This window comes from Nilaparvata lugens, chromosome X (genome assembly GCF_014356525.2).
Source record: "Nilaparvata lugens isolate BPH chromosome X, ASM1435652v1, whole genome shotgun sequence".
Taxonomy (NCBI): Eukaryota; Metazoa; Arthropoda; class Insecta; order Hemiptera; family Delphacidae; genus Nilaparvata; species Nilaparvata lugens.
In genome coordinates, this window is record NC_052518.1 from 25,786,349 (window position 1) to 25,814,193 (window position 27,845).

Consider the following 27,845-nt stretch of genomic DNA (forward strand, 5'->3'; position numbering starts at 1 on the left):
ATGTAAAAAATGCTTAAAAAAGAGACACAAACCGGGACTTACAGTGAAACAGTTATGTGCAAAGTGTTTGGATATCCAAAAATAAGGTATTTATACTTAAGTTTTTTATAATGCTCTAGCGCCCCAATATTGAATATTGATTCCTGACTAGTTTACAGACTGTGACTTATTTTCCAACGGCTTATACATAATATATTCTTGACTAGAAAGTAATAGCAGTTTAGGCTTATAAAATATGATCTCTCTCTATAAAATATATTTTTTACAATAACAATAATATAAAATTTTCTTTAAAACATATAATTTCTCTTTATTTAAAGCTATTGATTCCCCAAAAAGTAATACGAAATTTAATTCGCCTGTTTTCCTCAATACTCATATATCTATAGTTTCATTATCCATCCACGACAGATTTCAATATGACTAGACCTGTCTTTAATTATTATCCTCAATATGGGTCTTGACTTAATTTCAAATAATTATTTAATGAGCTCAGCTCTCATCATCAGTCCCACGTTGGTACAGCATGTTTCATGTCGTATCCATGGCCTATCACGTTGGGCGACATGTTTCTGTCACGTTATTCTTTATATTTAAATAACGATTAGCCTCCTGCTTGGCATCAGTCGGTAGAGCATGAAATATTTGATATATAATTATAAAATTAGGTTGTGGTTTTTTAATAGGATTCAGTCTCATAAAAATCTTTATAGGCCCAGGTATGAGCTTCCCCTATAATTCTTGTAATTCATTGAAAAATAAATATATATATATATATATATATATGGTACTTATCCTATAGTGTTGAGGAATTAAAATAAATTGCACACCATAAACAATTTGATACATATATTAACAAATATTGCAAAAAATAGATCAAGGCAAAAAATATAAAGAGCGATAAAAATATATAATATAAAAATAGAACAATAATCGAAATCAGTAAACTATCACAGGCTAAATATTATTCTCTAAATTTATAGCACGAAACGTTACCATGTGCTTTTATATTTTAATCATATGCATCCTTTTGTATGTAGCTGCAATATAAGCTTGCTAATACTTGTCGACTTGGACAATTCTATTAAAAATAGGTTCCTTAAAATCAACTTGATAAATTGGCAACCAATAATCCAAATATATATATATATTAATTTCTCTAGTATCTAATAGATTTCTTTGTAATGAATATATATTTTATCTCAGGGTGCAAGATTCGGCACCTGATGGAATAAGTAGAGCAATTCATCTAGTGAATCAGAGCTACAACAAACTATCGCAAATTATATTGCAAAAATTAAAAATCATATGAATATGCATTAATAGCCTAGATTTTATACTTCTTTGATTTATTAGAATTTTCTGAAATGTACTGACTCATTACTCCTCTAATAAAATACCTTTAATACTATATTTACTTGCGCAAGTATTTTTTATAATTCTTAATTTATAAGAAAACCCTTTCAACAAGCTAGCTTTGATTATTAGGTAATTTCGAAGCACTGAGGGCGCCCATCACTAATTCAATATTTCTCACTCATGTGTCGAAATCTTCTTATGAGCCGCTGATGTCGATCCAACTCCTGGTGGTCCTGGACTATGGTAGCCGGAGTCTTCTCTTCCAAGGGGTTACAAAATTATTTAAAAATGAAAATGACTTCTGCTTTATAAGAGCATCACAAAGTCTTATAAGAAATTTAATAATTCAAACTAACTTTAGCTTTTCACAAGTTATAGCAAGGTATTACGCTCTATAATATTTAGGGACCTCTCATGGTGGCATTTGGCAGGCGAGTGATGGTTCTCCTTCCTCAATTTTACAATTCTTATTTCCGACTTTCAAATTTACATAAAATTTGAATATCCTAGTCCTCCACCATTAAAGGTTCAAATAGACCGTACTAAAATATTAAATTATTACTTATGTTGTATGTTTAATAATTTCTTTGCCTTTGGGCCATATCCATAACATAGACTATATAACAATTTTATACAAATTCTAATCATTTATAGAAATATATATAAATATTTTTGAATTGGCATACTATTGCCGCCTATTAACTGCCATTATGTGATTGGTGCATGCAAATTGTTTCAGTATCCATGCGCTTGGTAACCTCCTATTTCCTGGATACATTTAATTATTTTTATTAGGTTTTTTTAAGTATGCCCACTACATGCTAGTTAATTTTCTATATATTACTATTTATTTCATGCATCATAATAGTTAGCCACGTGACCTTTTGTTCTTCCAAATTGCATACCATTTTGCCGCAATAGATCTCTGCCAAGGGGTTTGGTCAGATTCTACGTTGCATGGCTCGGTCGATTGTTAGGTCGCCGATCACTGAATGTTTATGCCTAACCTCAATCTTCAATATTTTATATAATATTATATTTTAGCAAAAAAATTATTTCAATTCCTTTTAGGCTATTGTACCGTTTAGCCAGGACAAGCTGATGCTATCTAATCTTTATGTTATCTCTTTGGCGATATTAGCCAGTTACTTTACTCAGACCTATTAGTACTTCAGCTAGGGATTTTTATATCTACCCAAATTTCAAATATGTTACAAGCTACACTTGAGTTTGAAACAGTTGACAATTTAAGAATACTCTTCTTGTGAACATTGGTAGTTTCATGAGTACAAAACTTTTCCAAGGCCCTTTTCCAGTTTGAAAAGCCGACAGAAGTAAAAGCATCTTCTCTCTTTAGAGTAAACTTAATAAGGCCTTTCGCTTCTGCATCTTTGCAAACTTTACAAAATGCTTTGTCAGTTTCATTTTCATATTCTAACCAAGAATATTTAGATACCCATGACTTCTGAAAGGATCTTCCCTTACCGATTACCTTTTTATTGCTGTTCAAATCTAAACTGTCACTATTACTGGGACTGGCAGATGTTCCAGGTACCACTACAGATGATTCCAGTGCTGGGAGTGGTTTTGCGATCTCATCAACATGCGCTTTTTTAAATACAAACTTGTCCATATTGTATCACTTACAATAATTCACTTGACACTTGATACTCCATCAATATTCACTGCTAATACTCAATCTCAATCACTCAATCACATCAATATAACGAAACACGATGTAAACTGAACTAATAGGAACTGACTGCAAGTGTTTGTTTACAAGGGACGATGTCCCGTTTGACGCGGTTCCACTAGACAAAGATGGCGGTGCTACATCCCCTCCCTTGGCCGGCCGGGAGCAGTGACCTTGGCAAAAGTCATAGGCAACCTATTTATAGCTTGCTAACTGGTTGCAACTATAGAGCTACAAGTTGCGGGTTTTTTATTTTATGAAGTCTTTTGTCTTTACTTTCTAAACATTGAAATTGATTAATTTAAATTTTAAGGATGACAAGAATATTTAACAGTTATTAAAACACTGTTTTCTGTTTTCAATAATTCCGATACTTGGACAACTGTATACTTTTAACAGATTCTTTAAGTTAGACAATTGAAATTTTGGGGGGGCTCCGCCCCCCCAAAATTATTTTTGAGGGGGCTTGAGCCCACCCAGGCCTTATGGAGTTGGCGCCAGTGCATTGTGGGTCTATATCTCTTTAAGGTCTTTGGCTGACTGTAACCAGTTCTCTTGCAAGAACGATGTGAAAACTGTTTGTGTCAATTGTAGTGAAGAAAACTAGAAAAGGACTCAAAATATGCACAATTCACAACTTTTAAATTTTTTGCTAAAAATGTAAGTTTTTGTAATTCCTTTATAATATTTACTTGAATCTTAGAAATGTTATCAAAGTATTTTTTTTATGTAATATTAAGGTCTAAAGAATACATTTATATTATTTGTCAAATAAAGTTTAAAAAATTTCAATTAAAAATCATTTTTTATTTTTGGGGCACCCAGTACCCCTGTGGATGGTTAGTGTAACAGAAATTGTGGTGTATGGATCCAGGGTTAAAAAATCTAAGTTTGAATTCAAAAATTAATTTCATAAGACTCAGTGAGGTCGTAATAAGACGTGAGTCACCTACTTTAAATATCCCCATTGGAGAAGACAACATCAGCCCACCAGAAAGGCCTAGGAGATCGAAATAATCCGGATTGCCATCATACTTTGTGAAAATCGACACATGAGTTAATTAAAAAGTTATCAAGGGGGCCCTCAGTGCTTTGAATAAATCACGATTTAATAAAGCTAGCTCGGCAAAAGGTTGTTTAAATATTGAAATTAATATCAAACTTGCGCAAGTCATTATTTATTTATTTAGAACAATCTATAAGATTTACATGTTTGAGTATGCACAGATGAAGTATTTATTAATTATTGATATTATATTATATGCAAACTTGCGCAAGTCATTATTTATTTATTTAGAACAATCTATAAGATTTACATGTTTGAGTATGCACAGATGAAGTATTTATTAATTATTGATATTATATTATATGCTCACTTAACCATTCTTTTTATCAGTAAATTATAAAGATTTTAATGAAGCTCATGTTCATAAGATACATTGATTTATCTGATTTCCACCAGAGGCCGAACCCTAGCTATGAGAGATACATATTAATATATTCTGAGATTTATAATATATATTTAATTATTTATATTAATTTGGAAAGAAGATACATAACATTTTATTCGACAAGCGATAGCAAGTCGATAACTGAGCTGTATAATTTAAAAGCATATATTTGCTGATTAAAGAAGCACATGGTAATATTTCGTGCTAAAAAAGCTAAGTCAATCAGTAGTGAGCTATCTGTGATATTTTTCAATATATATATATATATTTGTTCTTTTGTTATTTTTATAGTTGTTGCTCTATATTTTATTTGCTTGTTGATATTTTATGTAATTATATTGTAAATATATTTGAATGGTGTACCCTTTATTTATTATCCTATCTCCATGCATGACCAATCTTGTTATAGTCTATTTTATTACCAGTATTGAAATATTATTAAGATTACCAACCAACGAACCAACTATATTCTTCACCAAATAAGTTGGATAAATCAGCGATATAATACAGCATTGATTATCAAATCTTCTGAAATAATACGTTCCCAAGATTTATATAAATTATCCAGTACCAATACATCTGATTTGAAGAATCTCAAAGGTCATAGTATTAAGTTGCAGCAACATCAATCAATAGAATTTATAAGATATTCTGATAGAGTGTCGCCTTTGATTCCGCCTGGTATCATTTTTCATTGCTGACCACTTTGGTGGCGGGTGGCATTAGTGGCGGTACCGCATCATCTAGTACGATAATCAGAGCCCTTATATCTATCTATCCCTACTGCATCTATATTTGTGGAGTACAACAAATCAGTCACAAGAACTGTGAACTGTTAAAGCGGCTGACGTTTGCAGCCAGCGAAAGCAGAGAACTGTTTGAGCTCCTGGGAGAGCTGGTAAGAAATTGGTACTATTATTTTTCCAGGAATCACAAAAAGTGTTATACATCTTCCAAATCTTTGCTCTACCGGCTGTGGCTAAGCAGGGCACACGTTATAGAAAAAATAATGTTAGAATATGCATATCCATTTTATATTTTATTGCAGCATGCTACAATGTATATATAATATAACAATATCTGTCTACACAGGTTAGAAGTATTTTATTTTATTAGGTAGCTACTTGAAATTTGAATTTATTTCTGAAAAATTTATAGAAATAGCCAATACATTTCTCGTTTATGAAATAATAATAATAATATAGGCCACGTTAGATAACAAGTTACTAAGACTTTAATAAAAAAAAATCGAAAACAACGTAATAAGTGGGTTTCAAAATAAAATGTAAAGTTCACTTCATTTGATTATTAATCCAAACTTGCATCACTCGAATAAAATATACGATTGAAAAAATGAAAAGCACAAAGTCTAATATTACAAAAAAATATTGTGCAATGTAATGTGAAGTTTCTTTCAAATACCTATTAATTCTGATGAGTAGTCATGAAAGTGCACTTGTTCAAATATAAAGGCACCTCCATTATTTGAATCAATAAGTTTAAGGGGTTACATTGGACTGTTTTTTAAATGGATATTGTATAATCCAGGTTCAAATAAGATTTTACAATAAAAAATGCTCATTGATGTAATTAATCAATTAAAAATGTCAGGTCCATTCCAATTAAAAACACTTTCAAAAACCTTACATGTAAAACACTGATTGTACAGTAGGCAGGCAATAAATTAAAAACGAATAAGGAAAACATATCGAGATATTTCCACATGATCAGTAAAATTGAAAAAAAATTGTTTTTAAATGATTTTTATAATATTTATGTTCATTGTGGAGTTGCAGTTTTAGTATGATAATGAAATCCAATATCAATATAGGTAGAATTACAATGTATTATGGGCCTAGTTTGCTTCAGTACCGTAGGTAAAATATTTTGATCAAATTGTGTGTTAATCAAACCTTATTATCTTTAAATATCTCATTATTCATAGAAATAGTACACACTAATCATCCACTTGAGTAGTTGTGTAAAATCAAAATTTTCATAATTATTAGCAACATAAAAATGAATAATTTCCCTACAATAAACTACACGTATTACTATAAATAACATTGATTAGGTCTTTGAATGCACCAAAAAAGTGAACAAGTCATAATATTGTAAAATATATGGAAATAAACTACACATTATTTGTAAACATCGATTAGGAATTCAAACTTTCCAAAAGGTGGACAATTTGAAATGTAAACACTTAGGTACTAAAAGTAATAAACAAATGGGAGTAGAAAGCAGTGTGGACAGTCGATTTATTCAGTTTTCTCATCAGCTTCATTTTGAGGACTGAGATATTGCTCTGACTCATATACAAACTGAATTTCACTCTCGATATCAGCCTGAGAAGGTGTTTCTCTCTGACGTGTTGAACAGAAACAAGGGGTTGTTGAGGTGTCATCTGGGATGGGAAGATTTTCAGGTTGAGGAAGATAGAAATTTGTAGAAGCTGGTCGTTCTTTGTAAGGAGGTGGATTTTCATTGCTCATGTATGGTGGTTCTTCACTTGGACCAGGCAGAGGCTGGTATGTTACGTCAATTTTATCAGCTTGAGTTTGGTCTTCACAAGACGTGTCACTTGGACTCTTTTCAGGTTGTTGCATATTTGACTCATCTTTGGTACCCGCTTGAGGCAAGTGTACAGATATTTCATCACTTGAATCAGATTTAGGTTAATATTTTGCTTGCCTGAGACCAGCTTGTGTTTGGTAACTTGTATCACTTGGGCCAGCTTGAGGTTGACTTGGACTAGCTTGAGAATGACTTGGACCAGCTTGAGGTTGACTTGGACCAGCTTGAGAATGACTTGGACCAGCTTGAGGTTGACTTGGACCAGCTTGAGAATGACTTGGACCAGCTTGAGAATGACTTGGACCAGCTTGAGGTTGACTTGGACCAGCTTGAGAATGACTTGGACCAGCTTGAGGTTGACTTGGACCAGCTTGAGAATGACTTGGACAAACTTGAGGATGACTTGGACCAGCTTGAGGTTCATCAGTTTGTTGGACACTAGTCTTAGCCATCTGAACAAGTCTATAAATCAGACCATCACAAACTTTCTTTGAAGCTTCATCCTCATTGTCACAAGCTTGTATTAGAGCTTGGAAAAGTCCTGTTTTCGTATTAAGTGCCTCCTCATAAAATTGTGACATCGCTTGCAGTTCTTGCTTACACTGTATCTTCATTTTTTGGATCTGCTCCTGATACCAACCAACAACTGTTTTCGGCTGAACAAGTTGTTGAGTATGAGACACCTTTGCTGAGGTTGCTTTATTAGATGTGCTACTGCTGCTCGTACTATGTCTTCTCTTCCTTTCCATTCTTTTATTATCTTCGCTGTCGCTGAGTTTCACACTCTTGCTTCTCTTGGGACTATTGAGGACATCATCCGTTCTTATTATTGGCATGGAACCATTGAAGCTTTTTGGAGCCCTAATTATACTGCCGCCCTTTACCACGAATTTGATGATTTGTCCATGGTTGCCAAAGTCGTAAATAATGTTTTCCCATCTAGAAATTAATCACAAAAATAAAAAAAGTATAATTCCATGATCAATATTACAAATAGCAGCAATGTATAATTTTTCTATTTTCATTTCAATACTGACATGCAGTCATGAATTTTCAATTTAAGTAGAGGTGACATATTTTTATGTTGAAAATAATAATAGCCTTGGTGTATTTGATGGCATTGACTGAGGGGGAATGAGATCAATTTTCTATTTAGAAAAGATTTTTATTATACGCTGCTCTTTTTGATTTGAACTTGTTGTACTCCCATTTAATTTATTCAAAAACAAAGTATGAAATTTTTATGGAATTAATCTCAATAATAGTATCGTATTTTTATCTCCATTTCATTTTTTATAGCAATGGCGTTTCCCTTGTATACCCTTACAAAGTGAAATTTGTCAGTAAATAATATTGGCATTTTCCTTTGTGCTATTAATTTTCTTGCCTTTTCTCAGTAGCCTACGCTACCCACATTATTTTTGAGAAACGTTTATTCCTCTACCAATACTATCTAGTCATATCTTCCCATATCTAATATTCTTCCCAAAGAATGGACATTGATATGTCCAAAGCTCCGCCAATTTATGTAGATGCATAACAATATGATTATTATCTATAGTTATTATATTACAAATTGCTTTTTCATATCATATACAGTTCAATAGTTATTTTCCTAGTCTATATTATGTAAATTCATCTATAATTTTGCTGTATTGTAAGCTATTGTATATAAGTGTATAAGCCAGTATATATTGTAATCTACATAAATAAAGTACTCAATCAATCAATCAATCAATCAATTCCCTGGAACAGAATAAAAAGTACTACTCTGTTTGATACATTAACCCTGCATGACCCATTTAGATAAGATAGTTGGAAAGATAAAATAGTGGTAGGTATGTAAAAAATATAACTCTAATAAATACTATTTTATTGTGTGTTTCAAATTGGAAAAATTTATATGGATTTCCTCATTCATTATATGCACTGTTATTTCATAAACATTTTCGATAAAAGTTATAGCAGATTTCAAATCTACAATTTATAAGAGAAATATGAGTTATTAGTCAAAGAATGCATGATTTTGGATCATCATTATTTGTGAACCACCTAATTTGAACTGGAAATCATGACGTGCATTCACCAATATCATACCACATTCACATCCTGCTTATCAAACCAAAAGGATATCTTTTATACATAATAGAAGAATTCATAAAAATCCATCACAAAAGAGCCAGAACATTTGAACATTCATAACGAAATAAACAGGACATAATGAACACTTTAACTGAAAATCTAATTAACCATACCGTACTTGATAAAACAGATCCCACCCAGCGGAAACAACAAAAAACCAGCCAAAACAAAAGTAATGTTATTTTTCACATAAATTAATATTACTTACTATAGTAGGTACGCAATTTATCAATTAAGTTCATGATATTAATAAAATAATTTATTCATTTATTGGGACTGCCATCTTCCATTGAATGAGAATCTTCTATCAAATTTTGAGATACCGGTACCTAGTTATAAAAATCATCTCCCATGAATTCCTTACTTTATGTATTTGTCTTGCAAATATTATATTAATATTTTACAAATATTATATCTTACTAGATTGTAATATACAATACTATATTTTTATGTAGGAAGCCTATCTTCCAGCGCTACACATTATATTTGTTTTTGCCATTATCTATAGCATCTTAACCAAAACAAGTCATGTCTGCAAAATGAAATCCAAATAAAGTTTACTAAATAAATTCAGTGAAAAAATCAGCAATACTAACTTGAACAAGAACAATCAGAATTGACAAAAATATCACGAAGTATATTGTGAACATTTAATTTCCATTCAAAATATATAATAATATTACTTTATTCTTAATTAACTCGTTTTAATATTAGTTCAAGTTAATAACAACTGACGCACTTGAAATGTGATAATTTATTTAATAGATTTACCTTGGAGAGTTGATGATAACCAAGTCAGCAAATTTGTTGTGAACTATACTACCATGCTTTTCTGATTTTCCTAAAGAAGCGGCCGAATTGAGAGTGGCCGCCACCAATGCTTCTTCCATTGTCATTCTCATGTAGACGCATGCCAAATTCATTATCAAAGGCTGTGGAAAAAGGACAATTTTCAATTGAATATAAAAAGAGATGCTCAGTACATAAAGCAGAGAATTTACAGTGGTGGCGATACCTTCCTCTAGAAACATTCAAAATACAATTCAGGATCAATGCAGAATATTATCATACGGTAATTGCCCCATTTTCTTGAACAAATTTGCCTACTTCAGTGGGATTTACGTTGCGAAATCTGTGGCAATGATAGACCGCAGGGTTGCCGATTTCCTGTTACCACACCGCTTTCTATAATAGATAAATTCTAGTTATTCCAGTATATCTGATATGATATTAATTGCTGATTCGTGTCAATAATGATCAACTGTACCATATATATATCTCAATCATATTTTATTCATCAAGAAAATTATATTTCACCATGGTAGATAATCAATTTTCATAATTGAGATAAAATATTTTGTTCATTCATTTTATTTCTACATTACCAACAAACGATTTGGCAATAGTTGGGAGCTAGAAAAGGATAGAGCAATATCTGCTTTGCCTAATGACAGACGAGAATAGTAAACCAATGTCAGGTGCTGACTCCTTGCTCCTTCAAGCGAATCTCAGTATAGAAAGAAACATTTTATGTTTGATATATTAAATTTAACACGTATAATTTAAAAATAGATATGTTTGGAATTTTCATGAGTAAAATTTCAATGAATTGATACATTTTCATTTTATTCGAAATTGAAACCAACATAAGATTTGTGCTTTTACTTTGCTTCATTTTCGTTATTTTTATGAGCTTAACCAACTGACTGGATTTATGTGCTTTTGGAATTTTCTTAAACTATTTAATTCTTGGTTTTAAGAATTTAAGACTTCTTATAAATATTTTGAGTTTTTCATTTAAGTGAAATATGGAACTTGAAACTTCACTGATTTTTATGAGCTTGAACAACTTATGCAAGACTGAATTTTGGAACTGCTGACTTTGCTAAGTATAGACCGGCACAAACCGCGGCCGTCATACAATAAAAGTTTACTTTAACTCAAAGAAAGTATTTATGATTCATCCGTTTATTTATTTGAATTCAAATTACATAGCGCCTACTGTAGTCTAGAACAAGATATGTAATCATCCGGCCTTATGAATGTTATAACGTGAATATTATAGTCTATTAGTGTTAAACTGATAGAGGAATAATTATCATTAATTCTGCAGACGATGAGTTAGATTCTTGAGATAAAATGGATAAATCACAGACTGAGATTAACTGAATGAAATGAAATTAAAAGATACGTTAATGATGAAAAAAATGAATTAAAGTAAGCAAGTAATCAATTATTATAATTTTATTTCTGTATGATAAGATCGATAATAACTCACCATACTGTAGCAGAAGACATTAGGATTGAAGTCTGATCCAAGAGCCACAGGTACACCAGCATCTATGAGGGCGCGAACCGGAGGGGGATCCAATCTCATTGAATATGCAGTGGATGGCAGAATAACGGCGAATATATTACCTTTTTTCATGGCTTTTATATCATCCTCTGTAATCTTTTCCAAATGGCTTATGGCTTTTGCTCCTACACGGGCACCCATCTAATAAAACAAACACAATTTCAATCACTTCAGCCATAGAGAAACAATAGCGTGAGTAGATATCCCATTGTAAGGGGCGTTTATGTCGCAACTTTTACTGTTATCTCAAGCCGATTACTTTTGATTATTGTCGATTTTTAATGTTTTGTTGGGGTGAGAGTGTATGAACAGCACAATATTGATTGATTGATTGAGTACTTTATTTATGTAGATTACAATATATACTGTCTTATACACTTATATACAATAGCTTACAATACAGCAAAATTATAGATGAATTTACATGATATTATAGACTAAGAAAATAATTATTGAACTGTATATGATATGAAAAAGCAATTTGTAATATAATAACTATAGATAATAATTATATTGTTATGCATCTACATAAATTGGCGGAGCTTTGGACATATCAATGTCCATTCTTCGGAAAGAATATTAAAAATATCCTCCCCACTAACTCTCTACCAAAACGTTAATTTCATTATTTAAACTAAGGATTTATTTATTAATGGAAATATTGTAAAAGTTTTAATCAATATGAATATTTAAGAGAAAAAAAACAGAAAATTGATAAAGTAAAATAATTATATAGCCTAGGTAGATAAGATCAAATAATTGATTAATAAAATGAAGTAGGCTGAAAGTAGATCAGGGTAATCAACTTTCAGTAATATACAGCAGTATGCAGTGGATAATTGAAATAACATGAGTTTATATAATATATATATATATACAATTCGTTCTATAACAGGTTTAAAGGTTTGTATTTGTGGGATGGGTGGGGGATGGTTGTCATGTGATCGTTCTAGGGCCGGACAGTTTCAGTCATTTGTTCCAAAAGATGTTTTTTTAAAGTCAGGATGAAGCTCGCTCGGCTCTCGATGGACCTGATAGAAACAGGAAGTGCATTCCATGCACGACATGCACTGACTAAGAAGGATTTTGTGAAAATAGTAGTTCGATGATTGGGTATCCTTAAAGTACTTTCTCCGGTTCTAGTATGTGAAGCATCTATCCTCCTACCTTCAGAGACAAATTTGAAATCATCTTTAAAATAGTTCGGATTACCGTATTTCAAGATATCTCTAACAAGCTTGACTATTCGAAAAAGCCTTTGATTGGGAAGCTTCAATGTTGAACTAGCAATGTGGGCTGGGGTGATATGATCATGGCGTTGGAGAGAGTAGACGAAACGTAGACAATAATTTTGGCAACGCTGTAGTTTATCATTCAGAGTGACTTGCATATCGTTAAGAACAGAATTACAATACATTAAATGTGGGAAGATGAGAGATTGAACCAATAATAATTAATGTTTCTAGGGAGAATATCGTGCATTTTCTTCAATGCATGCATGGCTGAGAATACCTTTTTACAAGTTTTGTTCACTTGTTCTGACCAGTCAAGAGTATTATTCATAATAATGCCTAAATTTTTAACTGAGCTACAGTAAGGAATGTCATTACCATCTACACTAATTTTGTGAATCGATTCAAGGTCAATATTGTTTATAAGACGAGAATATCCAATTATAATGGGTTGTGTTTTGATGGGATTAAGCTTAAGGCCATTTTTCTTTGTCCATTCCACTATCGAATTGATATCCTGATTCATTATTCCAACTGTTTCATTAATTTTTGTTATGGGACAGCTTAAATAGATTTGAAGGTCGTCTGCATAAGTATGGAAACTGGAGAATTTGATAATGGAAGAAAGGTCATTAGCATACAAAGTGAAGAGGAGAGGGCCTAAAATTGAACCTTGTGGTACTCCATGCATAACGTTTTTCCAAGTAGACTTTTTGTCACCGACAGATACACATTGTTTCCTACCTAATAGATAGGATTTAAACCAAACTAACGAGTTGTGACTGAAACCAAGAATAGCCAACTTATTCAGAAGGACTGTATGATCAACAGTATCAAATGCTTTAGAAAAATCAAATAGGGTGAGGATGGTGCATTTTCTTTGGTCCATAGCTAACCTTATATCATCAGTGACACGAAGCAGAGCTGTTTCAGTTGAATGGAATTTTCTAAAGCCTGATTGAAAGTTATGAAGCTTACTATTGTTGTCTAGAAACTTTACAACTTGAGCATGAATGAGTCTTTCTAGCACTTTGGACAATGCAGGTAAAATACTGATTGGTCTAGAATCCTCAACTTTATTGGGTGATGGAACTTTATTTAGAGGGCGAACCAGAGCAAACTTCCAGTTTTCAGGGAAAATGCCTTCTTCAAGTGACTCGTTGAAAATGTAGGTAATGGTTGGTAAAACAGCAAATAACATCTTCTTGATAAATTTAATAGGAATTTTGTCTACACCCGTAGCATTACTATGAATACGTTGAATTGCTCTGAAAGTGTCTTCTTCTGAGATTGGATGGAAATGAAATTGATCAGTAATTGGTAAATCCAAGTTTGTAACCTGTTCTTCAAGATCATCGGTATGATTAGCAATGACAACTTCGTCGCGTTGGTTAGAGTGTGAAACGAAATGGTCATTTATATTGTTCAATGGTAAGTCTATTTGTGGATTCGGTTTCTGTTTGCCAAGCCCGAATTCTTTTATTCCCTGCCAAAGTGATTTAGAGTCTTGTCTATTTTTTGTCATAAACGAATTCAAGTACCTAATCTTTGAGTTCCGTAATTCCTGTTTAACTCTATTTCTAAGGCTCCTATACTCTATCAAACTATACTCTATCTATATGTGCTTTGTCTCTACGTATGTCTTCTTAAGTATGTCTTCAGTCATCCACGGTACTCGTCGTTTTCTATTAATCCTCTTTGTCACATAAGGTGCATGTTTGTCATACAAAGTCAAATTCCAATTCTCGAAAGTCTTGACCATGTCATCAACTGAGGGTAACGCTTCAATTTGATGCCATGGAGTCTGAGCCACATCAGTCAGGAAGGCGGCTTCATCAAAGTTTTTGAAGTCTCTATAAGTGATAATTTTCTGTTCTGGCTTAGGTATCTTATGGGGAAGTACACAGTAGATCAAATCATGTCCAGAAATAGCTGGGACTGGGATTTGGCCTGCTTGAACAACCTCGTTAGGATCACTAACAATGAGAAGGTCAATGAGTGTGTCAGATACATTAGTATGATGAGTTGGATCGAGAGGTAAAATAGTCATGTTTAGGCATTGGAAAATAGTAGTCAGTTGAAAGTAGTCAAAGTTACGATTTTTCATGTTCAAGTCGGTGTTCATATCCCCCATAACTAGTATACGGCTATAACAAGGCATAAGAGAAAGCAAGGCACTTTCGAAATCTGTAAAATGACCTATTTTTGGTGGGCGATAACAGATACCAACGAGTAATTTATCAGTACTAGATAAGGATAATTCAAGTAGCATAAACTCTGGTCTGGAACAATACTCTTGTTTAGATGTGATTAAAACTTTTGTTTTGATACCATCTTTCACATAAATTGCTACACCCCCACAAGCTTTATTTAATCTATCATTCCGGAAAAGATTATATCCAGGTAATGCAACAAAATTTGATGAAATACTAGGCTTCAAAAATGATTCGGAAATTCCAATTATATTGAAGTCCTGAAAACGGAAGATTGCTCTGAGTTCATCAATGTGGCAGCTGAGGGATTGGACGTTAAGGTGAGCAGCCTTGAAAAGGTTTTTGGAAGAGTGAAGCTTATTTGCTAGAAACATACCTGCGTCATTATTACTATTATTGAAATAATCATACCTACTTGAGGGCGAGCGAGCTGACGTGTCAGTGAGATGCATCATGGAAGCAGCAGACCAATCGTGAACCGACCTCAGAACGACACATGACGGGGAAAATGGGGATGAAACTGATAAAACTTAACCTAAATGAAAAAGTCTCTTGATTCGAGTGCATCCTGTATGCCTTGACAGTTCGGCTCCCTTCACTATTTAAAAACACTAGTTCAAAAAATTCACTAAACACATCAATAAGATGTAGATGTTATGATCTGTGGAGTTACGGTGATGAATAATTCACCTAATGGTGAATAAGATGAAGATTGAGGAAGAGCTGGTAGTGGGAGATCTAGTCCAAATTGAGATAGAGTGAGTAGGTATCCAGTAGTGGAAGAATCGAGTCCGAGTGGAGGTAGAGCGAGAAGGTATCCAGTAGTGGAAGATTGAGTCGAAGTGAAGATTGTGAATATGAGAGACTACCAGTATCACACAGCTTTACGGGAAAGAATTACATGAACTATCGGCTTGAGATAACAGTAAAAGTTGCGACATAAACGCCCTATACCATGGGATATCTACTTATGCTATTGTTTCTATATGCTTCAGCTGATTTACTATTCATATTTTGCAATAAAAACTTATATAAGCTATTGTGCCTTTTACAAGAAAATGAAACAAAATGTTGTTCAGTTAAGGAGCAGTTGATGACTACGTATTCAGCTACTCCTATTCGCAAGCCTTAACCAGGTTTTTTTCGGAAAATGTCACTGGGCCCCGGGCCCTTTTAGCCGTGAGACCTAAAGTCGGCCTACTCTGAGGCCAGGGTCCAAAAGTATTGAGTTAGATCTTAGTTGAAACATTGATAAACCGTGTCAGAAAAGGTGTTCTGCTTGGTCTGTTTCCCGAGCGAAACACTGAAACTTGCACAATGTATCCAGAAGGATCTATGGATAGAATTTATTGAAACTCTAAAAAAGAAGTAGTCTCTCATGAAAAATGTCAGGAATCTGAGACATAATAATTTGGTAAAGATGATAATATGATTTTGAAAATTATAAATATTAATATAATTATCATAAAGCCTATCCCACTTTATTCAATTTGCTTCGATCCTTGTCGATCTGTTTCAACTCGTTTGCAGTTTTCATTCCATTTCTCCTCTCAAAACTCTCTTTTTAAATCTCCACTATAACCTACTTGTCTGAAACATGTCTAACAAGCACCTATCGAATAGCTTTGACCGTTTCCCCATATACTACTGTGCTCTTCTGAATAGACTAATGTGTATAACAATAGTTATTTGTGTACCAAGTGCTGAAAACACTCTGATGAAAAAATATGTGGGTGAGTTGAATTTCACCCACTGTAATAATAAACATGACAAACAGATCATGCTATCAAGTTATGATAATTACAATAAGAAGTCAATAGGTACTTTTCAAAGGGGACGAGTATTTCGCACTTACTTTCAACTTGCCTTAGTGCAACTTCACTTCCATCACTATTCACTCCATTCTTATCCATTGTATGTGAAATAAACTATAAAATCACCCAAGCCTGTACAATATTTGAACCACTCGGCATATTAAATAAGCTGCATAAGTATATTATTTGAAATGAAGTTAGTTATTGTGATGTATTTTTTTTAATAATGATGGCTAAAGAAAGATGCCATCCTGTATATGAGTTTTATGTAATGAATAAATTTCAAGTTAGGATGATAAACGACTATTTAGGAAAATTATAACTCTATAAGAAATATACTGCAATAATACAATTGCACTTTTTCCTGACCTGACCACTGTTCATAGGATATAGCTCATCACCATGAAAATTTAGTTGAAAGCCGAGTGATTTCGCTTTCCATAGTATGAGCTCAGAATTCTCCTCAGAGAAAACACCTTGATCGCAGAAAACATCGACATTTTCTACACGAAGTTTGCCTGCCTCATTCATGTTTGCTATGTATGGAAGATCAACGTCCACTATTCTCTTAGTTGTGTCCTCTGCGTTTGAATTTCTGTAGAAACAGGCAAAATCAATCATGATCAATACAAATATACAAAAAGTGGTTCCCAAGAAACTTATAAAATATTGCACAAGTATAAGTCAATCAGTTTGACAAAAACTACTTTATTGTTCACGCATATCCTTTATAAACTGTCTAGATAAATATTATTCATTTTTACATATTAATATGTTTTGTTATGTTTTCTCGTATTACTGTACTACAACACCAGGTGTAATATTCTCTTTGAATTCAATTAGTAATTAATATTATGAACATCGTTAGTAGCATCTCGGTATATTTTCTATTAAATTTTATTAAAATATATTATTATATTTTTATTGATAAAAATCACGAATTTGGTGATAATTTAGTAATAATTAATTTTTTAAATTGACAGCTCAATTCTGAGTCAAGTTGTCAAGTACTTGGAAGATTGATTAGCTTTGTATATAGTTGATCATTGACTTGTATTTTTGAAACTAGACCTACTATTTCATTTCTCTTCTAAGCCTTCGAAACTGAAAATTATATATAATAATACGGTAATAATTAGTGAATATAAAATAATTATTGAAAATATAACACTAACTATGATTTGAGTTTTTGTTTCATCACTACAAATGTTTTTATTAATATTTAGTTTCTACTTACTATATGGCTAAATATTATTCCATAGAAATCAATACAGTATTTAAAAAAGCTATAATTTTATGATAATTTATTAAAACTTATCACCCAATAAAAATGTATAATATTTGAAAATTTAAATAAATCATAGTTGAATAATTCAGCTGAATGAATTGCAAAATTTCTACTAATTAGAATATAAAATCACTAATCCAACTGTAGTAAACCCAGTACTAAAACAACTGACCAAGAGAATTACGTGAGGATATACTAACTCGGGGATTGCGTGAGCCCCGCAGTATGTGATAGACATGTTGATTCTATCTTGTTCGGATGACTTGGCCTGATCCAGAATTTCGAGCAGCCTCAACTCCTTGTCCAGTTCTAAGCCGTAGCCTGATTTGCATTCAACCATCGTAGTTCCTATTTCAAATTGGAAGGAGAATATAGATAATTCCATACAATTCAATAGAAAACTTGTACCTTGATTTTCGATGCATGAGAAGAGAGAACATGATATAATAGGAATCCTTAATCATTGAGAAATAGAATATTCCTATTATAAACATGCTGATTTTTTCCGTTGTCAGAATTCAATATATTTTATATTTTATCATGTAAAGGATTTCATAATGATTATTATAGAATACCCTCCAAATAAAACTATCAAAATCTTGAAATCATAAATTTTAATGTGGACCTGCAATTATAGCGAAGAATCAACAATAATTATATAACTTTTATCTAATATAATAATATGTTACCGTACCAGTGGCAGAACTGACATAAGTGAATTTGTTTTTTAATAGCTATTAATTTATGTATTATAAGTACTTAAAACGTGAATTATCGACAGTTATCGCGTGACACGTACGGTAGTGGATAAGTTTTGCCCTCGAATTTCATACAATTTGTTTTACAACTGCAGTATAGGACAACAAAACAATAAATACAATAATACATAATAATATACTGTCGTTAAAACCTTACTGAACATGCACAGCGAGGCCTTGAAATTGTTCGGGTGCGACCTGAAAACTCTGACATCAGCCAGCAAGATCACACGATTATTTTATTATTACAACTGAGAAACATATAGGAGAAACCTATCAATAGGTATCGTATATGAAATCAATAATTTTAATATTGTATCAGCATTAGATAGATAACTACAAGAATATTTTATCATTGGATGAATGATAACATCTTGAGTATACAACATTCAACACATGCAGGAGAGAATATTCAACTAATTATATTACTAGAATAAATATTTGACAGCATAATTTGTGAAATTTGCCAGCAGTTACAACCACTCTGAAAACAATAAAAAAAATCAACCTATTAAGAAGTAAATTTGATTCCTCATCCATTTTTGTCTTTGAGTTCAATTAATCTATTGTTAAAAAATATTATTGCTTTTTGCTTAACTAGGGAAGGAGTGAAATCCAAAGCTGGAGTGTAATGTGGGTTGTCTATGGTCAGGAGTTTCAAGGCGTTAACATCAAGTCTGCTACCTCTTTATATATTCTGACTCCCTGTTCCAAAAGTTAACATATGCAAATAGGCAAGCTCATTTACTTTTTTTGAATAATTTATATTTATTTTTTCTTCAAAAAGCCTGCAAAGTGTTTCGCGTTCTAGATTCAAAAAATCAAAAATTAGACTTAACTGGTAAATTTTTAACCAGATGATTCTACCAGGACAGCGGAAACATAGTAGACGTTTTTTACGGATAAAACCCGATCAATTTCAGGGCCTTGCTGCGCATGCTCAGTACGGTTTTTACTTTTTTGCCCACTAAAATTGGGAGTTTATAATTTTTTGTCTATGATATCAGCTGATTGATTGCTGGTTCTAGCCATATGATATCCAAGTTCCAGGATGGCTAAGGTTCATAATGGGGGTGGATGATGTTCAGATCTCAAAATTGGGAACATCCATCTTGTAATAAATAGTTCCATAAAAGTTTATTCGTATATAACTTTTTAAAACATGAAACATGACAGAGATCGCTTTTTAAAGCAATTTTCTAAATCCACACAAAAAGTAGTAATTTAATCTAATCTAGCCTCATGAAATAAATTGCTGATCGAGGAGTACCCATAAAAGTCCATTCAATGTAGGGCAGTAGTCAAAAATTAATGTACTCCTGCACATTGATATTATAACAGGTATATTATCTGTGCTGTTCCATTTGTTTATTTTACGGTTTGTTTGTGTAATTATATTGGAAGATACTTCAATAAAATGATTTTTAATTAGGAAAAAAAATCAAATGATTATTCACTAAAAATTAGAATTGTTTGGAAGAATTATATTGCTATTATTAATTTGATTTCTGCTATAGTAATTATAACAGCTCTAAATATTAAATTATTATTCTTATTTCAATAAAAAACTTCAAATTATTATTAATACTGTATTTATCAAAACTCGCCTGAGGCAGCCATTCTTTTAAGACGTTTGCAAAGTGTGTTATAGAGGTAACTTGTCTTAGCTTCGTTGGTAGCTCTTACAGTCGAAAAAATACCTCCTCCCTGTTCATGTATATCCATATATGAAAAACCTTGGAGCTGCAAACAAGAATAACAATCTATTTCAATTCAAATTTATTAATTTACACACAAGATACAATATAACATATTTCAATATGTAATATAATACAATATAACATATTTTCAATGTGTAATATATAATACAATACGGTACCGTATTCCACATTTTTTTCTGTTCATTTAAAGTTACCTCAGAAAGTATTAGTAACAGTAACTGAATATAGTATGTTATAATTCCGAGACTTGGTTTCAAGCAAAACATTTAATATTCAATTCTGTATGAATAAAATATTCAAATATATAATAAAAACTAAAAGGATATCACAAAATCGTCGCCTTCGCTAGGCCTACTACCCAAAATAAAGAATTTAATAGATGATTCATTTTCTAAAAAATCACATGCAATTAATTACACACTACAGTTAGATCCAACTATTTTTTAATGGAGAAGTTGTCATGTGGTATATGATTTCGAAACTGAATTTGAAGAGAAAATAAATGGCGGAAACAGCACAACGATATCTCAAACCGGTTCAATGATATTCACATTTAAAGATACTAATAAGTCTTACATTAATGAAATAAATGAGTACCGTACATTGAAAATCTAAAAGTCACAAGTAGTTACCGTATCTAATTTCACTTTTTCAAGTGTTAGTAATCACTAATAGTAGCTTCTACTCACATATTTAGCCTAACACTTTGAACAAAACTTATTAATCCGTCGTATTTTTAATGTACTCATTTATTCCATTTCTGTATGATTTATTGGTATCTTTAAATTAATGTGAATACCTTTAAAACGGTTCGAGATATCGATGTGTGGTTTCCACCATTCATTTTCTCTTGAAATTCTGTATCACATATCAACCATCCCATTTAAAATGAAGGAGTTGAATTCAATATGGCGGACCAAAATTTTGAAGCTACAGAAAAGAATGTTTTCACTGCTAAATTATATCTCTGGAAGAGAAATATTAACCAAGCTGTTTCCATAATTCTCAGTACTGATCCTGTAGGCCTATATTTGAATCCATATACTGTAATAATTGTGTATAGTTTACTTCTTTAGGGTGAATAAATCGGAATCAAAATTCAAAATCCCTAAACTAATAATAGGAACGTCACATAGCAACTGCTATCACAGGCCTGTTATTAATTACTTATTACAGGCATACGTGTTATTACAGGCATACGTGTAATTACAGACATACAATAGACAGGCAGACAGACATTAAAGAGAGCGAGTTGATGTAAAAGTTTTAAATTAATTTGTACTACTGGTAGCCTACATTAATCAGTTGATATCATGTGTCGGCGCATAAACAGGTATCCCAGTATGTGTGATGGCTACCAAATAGCATGCGCTGTTTTAAATGAAGAAAAAAGTGTAGGAGTTGCACAAGGGTAGTATATATAGCTATATACTATTTTTTGATTTGCATGCAATTAATAATCCAACTGACTAAAAATGATAAATCACAATACATTTTTTCTTATGCACTTTCAATGTTATTTTATTATATCGTGGATAAGGACGTGAGTTAATTTCGTTGTCCAACGAACTGATCTGTAAAAAGGTTCGAAGATCAAATGTTCGATTGATCAAATCGTTCTAAAACTATAGTTTGTAGAACATACAAACAAACTTACAGACAAACATGACCAAGACGGACAAGGACTTTTCCCGTGAGTTAAATGTTGTTGATATAATTAAAATTTATCATTTACCTTCATACTAAATTCATCAATTCTATCGCCAGCCCATACGGGATGTGTATGTGCATCAACAAATCCAGGTAACACGGACATGCCTGTTGCATCTATATGCTTATCCACCACGTACTCCCGATAGATCAGTCGCATTTTATCTGTTCTGCCTATATAAACGATCAATCCTTCACTGCAAAATTCAATAGAAAAACTGTCACAACTTCAAAAGAAAGATCAGTTATTATATATTTATTATATACTAATTAACTTATAATTTACCATGTAGGTAGCCTACTATTTAAATTACTATTTTACTGTGTTTATTATCTCTATTACTCACTGATTACATAATTCAATTATTAAAATTGTTCATTCAATGCTACATCAATACTACAATTTTTTCAATACCATGTATATATTTTTTTTCTAATACTACAGAAATCTAGGGTCAACAGCATTAAGTGCTCTCTACATCCTTTGAAGATGCTTTTTATTTTATTTATTCCACAGTACCTTATTCTTATTCTTTTGTTTTATTATTTATTGTAAATCTTCAACTGTTATTGTTACTATAATGCAGTTCACAGAACTCACTCCCTCACTCCCCACACCCAGACTTGTATCATCACTTATCAACTAATAAACTCTGCAATTTTACATCAACATTCTGAATTTACTGAGGATCGATATAGGCTTATTTTCATTTTTATTAATCAATTGAATCAAATTTGATAATTGAAACAAATTTCAATTTGTGATTCAAAGTTTACGCAGCAGTAAAAGCCCAAACAGAGCTTTTTCCAAAAGTGAAACCGTTGCGTAATTGGTAGCACGCGCGATTCATGAATGAAAGGTTGCTGGTTTGATACATTTTTTGCTGAGATTTTACAACTCTGATGTAGATTCTCCACGTGATTTTGTCAAAGTATTAATAAATGATATTTATAAAATATAATAATTATTCAATTTTTATGTTTCCTGGTTAGTTTATGTTTCCATATGGAGATTGCATTTTTACAACAGAGAATTTTATCCGGTGCAAAGCATGGACCTGCCATAGAGGGTACTGGATGATTTTTATTAAATTTTAATATTCTTGGGGTTATACTTATTCTATTTTAAGAAGGAAATTAATTAATTTTACACTTGAGTGTTACACTTAACGAAGGGAACTCAGTTCACGAAAATTTCCGTTTCTAATGTAAGTTTTTAAGTGTTTTCAATCTATTTATGTCTTGTGTCTCCTGTTTTAATTCATGTAACAAACTTTAAAGTGTTCTCTGTTATGTGCTATGTGCGATGAGAGGATCAGATAAGATCTCATCTTTCTTAATATAAATTGTGAATTGTATTACACAGATTCGATGATAACTAACAAATACAGATCTTAGCTGATCAACTAATCAATATTATTTTCACTATGGACTTATATGAACTCAAGAATTATTGGAAAATATGAAGATGAAAAATTTGAATTTTCATAATATAATATTATGCTGTATATACATAAATCAGTAGGGTAATTTGGACACTTTATTTTTTGTAGCTTTAAAATTTAAAATAATATCTGACTGAAAAATTGAATACCGGTACTTCATATACGGTACGGTATAGGTTATCCGGTGAATTCAAGTACTGTGTGTCTAAATTATATATACATATAATTATGTATTTGTGTCTGTATGTCTATTATTTTATAGGAAGGTTAAGTGGGAGAGAGGGCCGTCCGCACCCTAACTTCGCCCACCAGGCTGAAATAAAGGAAACCTATCTATCTAAACTTGAAAATTAGCCGATATCTTAATGCATCCACAGTGAAATCTGCAATTGGTCAAAATGTAATTTTTAAAACTATTTGAAAAATTTAAATGACATGAGAAAAAATACATCCAATATCTCTTCTAAGTGTTTTCATTAGTTTAAAAATGAGTAGTTCATATACTACACCGTCTGAAAATTTTCTAGTCCATCAGAGTAAAAATCTATGTATGTTAACTTATAGTTGCATCAATTCATTTGAATGGTTTGAAACTTGGCTTTGAGATGACACCATTCCATCATAGAGCACTCCAATTGCAGGTAGTCACAAAAAGATAAACGTCCGATACAGAATGTTGAATTAGCTTTATCAAATTGAATAGACTAAACAATTTCTTTGCCTGACTGATAATGCTCTTGTTCAGATTACAAAGCTACAGTAGACTCACAAAACCAAACTGATAAAATTTGAAAAAGTTTACTTTTACAATGTTGTTTGACATCATGAACTGCTTACTATTAAATCACTTTTCTGTCATTAAATAGAACGCTAGCAGTCATTTTTTTCAACAAATGAATTTATTCACTTACTGTGACAACGAGATTTTTCACACCACCACAAACCATGCAGAATGCAAATCATGAAGTAAGTAAATGAATAATTCATTTATTGGAGAAATTTGACTACTAGTCGTTCTATTTGATAAAAAAGTGGGTTACTTTTGAACTCCAATTGTATTAACACTCAAATATATACATCTTAATTCTCAATAATAATTACTGAACTTTATACTCTAATGTGTTTTTAGAGTAGTAATTTTTCATTTATTTATTAAAATACTTGGAACTTTTATTCATGCACTCTGTATTACTTGAAAACTATGCTTCCAAAGATATTAAAAACGTTCTTCAATATTATTTATTTTATAAATTATTCCTTCGTTAAAGCCTTGCAAGAAAATAATTACCAGGATACTTCACTACTTCATTGTGTGGTGTAGATATTATTAATTTCATAGTTTTTCAATGATTTTAATATTTTTATGTATGAAAAATTGTTTGTTGAAAATAGGCTGTAGCCTATCTACGATCGTAAATCAAGCAGCGTATCGTGCTTTACAAATCATTCAAACCAGTTTATTATTACTAAGATTAAAACAGTAAATTAATAGTCTACATTCAATAGAACAATATGGTGTTACTAAAATTACATGTCAAGTACTAATATTAATGAACTAAAATTTTTATTGCTAGGCCTATATTTAAATTGTAGTAAGTTTCATTGAGAATATGGTCTGAGTAAAATGGATACAAAATTAAGAACGTATACCATAGCTTTTTAGAATAGGTACTGTGTACTTCTGTAATAGTTTGGAATAATACATAGTTTTTCAACTAAAACCTTATAGGCCTAAGTGGTTTTAGAAAATACTCCAATGAAAGATTCATTCATAAACTCAAATCATTTTCAAAATACAATATGTCCCGTTTTTTGCCGATTATTTCGAAACTTGTAATTTTTGTGAATGGAGTTCTGAGTAATAATAAAGTTGTAGTTTGTATTGTCAATTTGTAATAGAAGTGAAATTATTGAATTGTTCGATTACTTACTGATTAACAGCTATCCCAACTCCACCACCAGCGGGGTCTTCGAATATCCTGATGTGTTTCTGGCGTTTCCCGGACAGGAAAGGTGTGAGCGGATCGAACGAGGGAGTGACAACTTGCTGGGCTGAATGCACCATCAGCATGAGGCGTTTCGGAGGCGTTAGCGACTCGTCACCGCTGCACATGGGCGAAACTTGCATCGGATATTCGCTACAAGATTCATCGCTAAAACTGAGATCGTCATCCACACTGCTCTTCTTACCACTGCTCTTCTTACTCATGATTCCAACTTGGCTTCACGACTGAGACTGAGGCTGCTTCGTCATTTTCCAGTTGTTTGTCGCAGTCCCTTATCTTGCCAGGCAACCAACCACCTTTCGGCGTGACCTTGCTTGCTCCGACACAACGCAACGATAACATTATCAAAATTAAATCAAGAAGATTACCCAAATTCTATTGATACCGTACATGTTGTATTACAGAACATCAATACTAAATACAATAAAAGTTCTATCTTCTTCATACACATTTTTTGATTATTGGAATTTATTTATTTATGCATTTACAAAAAAAAGGATTTAAATGGATAATTTAATGTAATTCTATGTCCATTCCCTTATTTGATTGTTTCTGTGAGATATTTTAGAGAAGCAATCGCGTTATGTGAATATTTTATTATTGAAATTATTTCACAATCATCAGAGATCAGATACCTCTGGCATTTCCATTATTATCTTTTCATATCAAAATTATCATGAAATAATCCACCAAAAGGCATATTATTGTCAGTGCAGATTCTATAAAATTATATTATCTCTTCGGCTACTTTGGGAATATTGCAATTATGCAAGGGAAGATAGAATGATTTATGTTGGGAATAATAATTATTATTGACTAGGGGATAACTATATTTCAACTCATAGGCCTATTATTAAACTAATATTCAATTAAAATAATTGAAATTGAAAAAAAAACAGTTACCGTATTTATAATTTGATACCGTATTCGATATTCAAACTCGTTTACTTGTTATTAAAGCAATCACTACAAAATGAATAAACAAAGCAAAAACCACTTCAGAATTTACAAATTAGATCGACAATCTTAAATGAAAATGAATATAAACTAGATAGAATTTAAAGCAATAAAAACTCGTAAAAATTATCTTCAAAACACCAGTTAAATGAAAAAATTTTGTCCGCTGGTGATCGATTATATATAATAAATAATATATCGAATGATTATAATATATAGTTCAAGCTTAAAGGAATCCTTAACACACTGCACTATTTTTGTGGCTTAAAATATAGAGAGATTTTTTATTTATATTCAGAAATATTATTAAAAAAGTTTATCTATTGAGAAGAAAATAGTTGTCCTTTATCGAACAATGTATTAAATTTAATTCTTTACTACTAATTTATTTATATTATCAATAATTATTGTGAAAGGAAAATATGTTTCAAGCTACTTGTGACTATTTCTATTGAACCATTTTTTTTTAATACATAAAAAAGCGTTAGTGAACAACGTTGTGGTTCACTCCTCATAGCAGGCATATTGTTGATAGGCCTACTCCTCAGTTGTGGATACTCCTCATACCAGACATATCGAAGGTCAACTCCTTCGGCCGTCATTCTTACAAATGAACAATTTATATTCGAAAGTTAAATCTATTCAATTCGAATAAAACTTTCAGGTTGTTGGGATCGGTTTCTGTCCAAACTATTCACTGTAATCAATGCAAAGATTGTGCTCAAATTTTTAATCCAATGATTGAATATCATAGGTGTTAAACAAATAGGTGTTAAACAAATTAAAAAGAAGAGCAACTTATAATTTGATGTTCATGTTTTGAATATAGGCTACTTTTCTGTTGATTATAGTTAATGTTACAAGCGATCTTAATAATAGTGCATCAATTGCATTTAGTACAGTATTCAATATTAGCGTCAACTTCGTTGAGGAGCATGTTATTTTTGATTGCACAAAGTTGTCCTTTGGTTTTCCATGTATATTTAATTATGAAAATAAGTTCAAAGTAGTCTACTCTAAGAGTTTCTTTGAATTGAATTGAAGAAAAAATATCTGAATTAGATCATACACTTATCGAGTAACATCAAGTTTATAATTTATTGTACGATTGTACCTAAATACT

General features: G+C 31.8%; 1 protein-coding gene across 1 annotated transcript; it reads right to left on the reverse strand.

Annotated features, from left to right (window-relative positions):
- Positions 1-5,377: 5,377 nt before the first annotated feature.
- LOC111051757 (probable imidazolonepropionase) lies at positions 5,378-26,030 on the reverse strand. The gene is made up of 8 exons (XM_022338312.2): positions 25,691-26,030; positions 22,340-22,511; positions 20,491-20,626; positions 18,326-18,473; positions 17,207-17,432; positions 11,501-11,719; positions 9,994-10,154; positions 5,378-8,019 (listed from the first exon to the last, which is right to left on the reverse strand). The coding sequence occupies exons 1-8, from the start codon at positions 25,966-25,968 to the stop codon at positions 7,182-7,184; spliced, it is 2,178 nt and encodes a 725-aa protein (XP_022194004.2). The 5' UTR covers positions 25,969-26,030; the 3' UTR covers positions 5,378-7,181.
- Positions 26,031-27,845: the final 1,815 nt, after the last annotated feature.

Excerpts from the sequence above, each read along its gene's own strand:
- LOC111051757 (XM_022338312.2), bottom strand. The coding sequence starts at position 25,968 with ATGAGTAAGAAGAGCAGTGGTAAGAAGAGCAGTGTGGATGACGATCTC. Across the intron at positions 22,512-25,690 it reads GTTGGGATAGCTGTTAATCA|TGAAGGATTGATCGTTTATA; the intron begins GTAAGTAATCGA and ends TGAATTTTGCAG. Across the intron at positions 10,155-11,500 it reads ATGTCTTCTGCTACAGTATG|CCTTTGATAATGAATTTGGC; the intron begins GTGAGTTATTAT and ends CTTTTTCCACAG.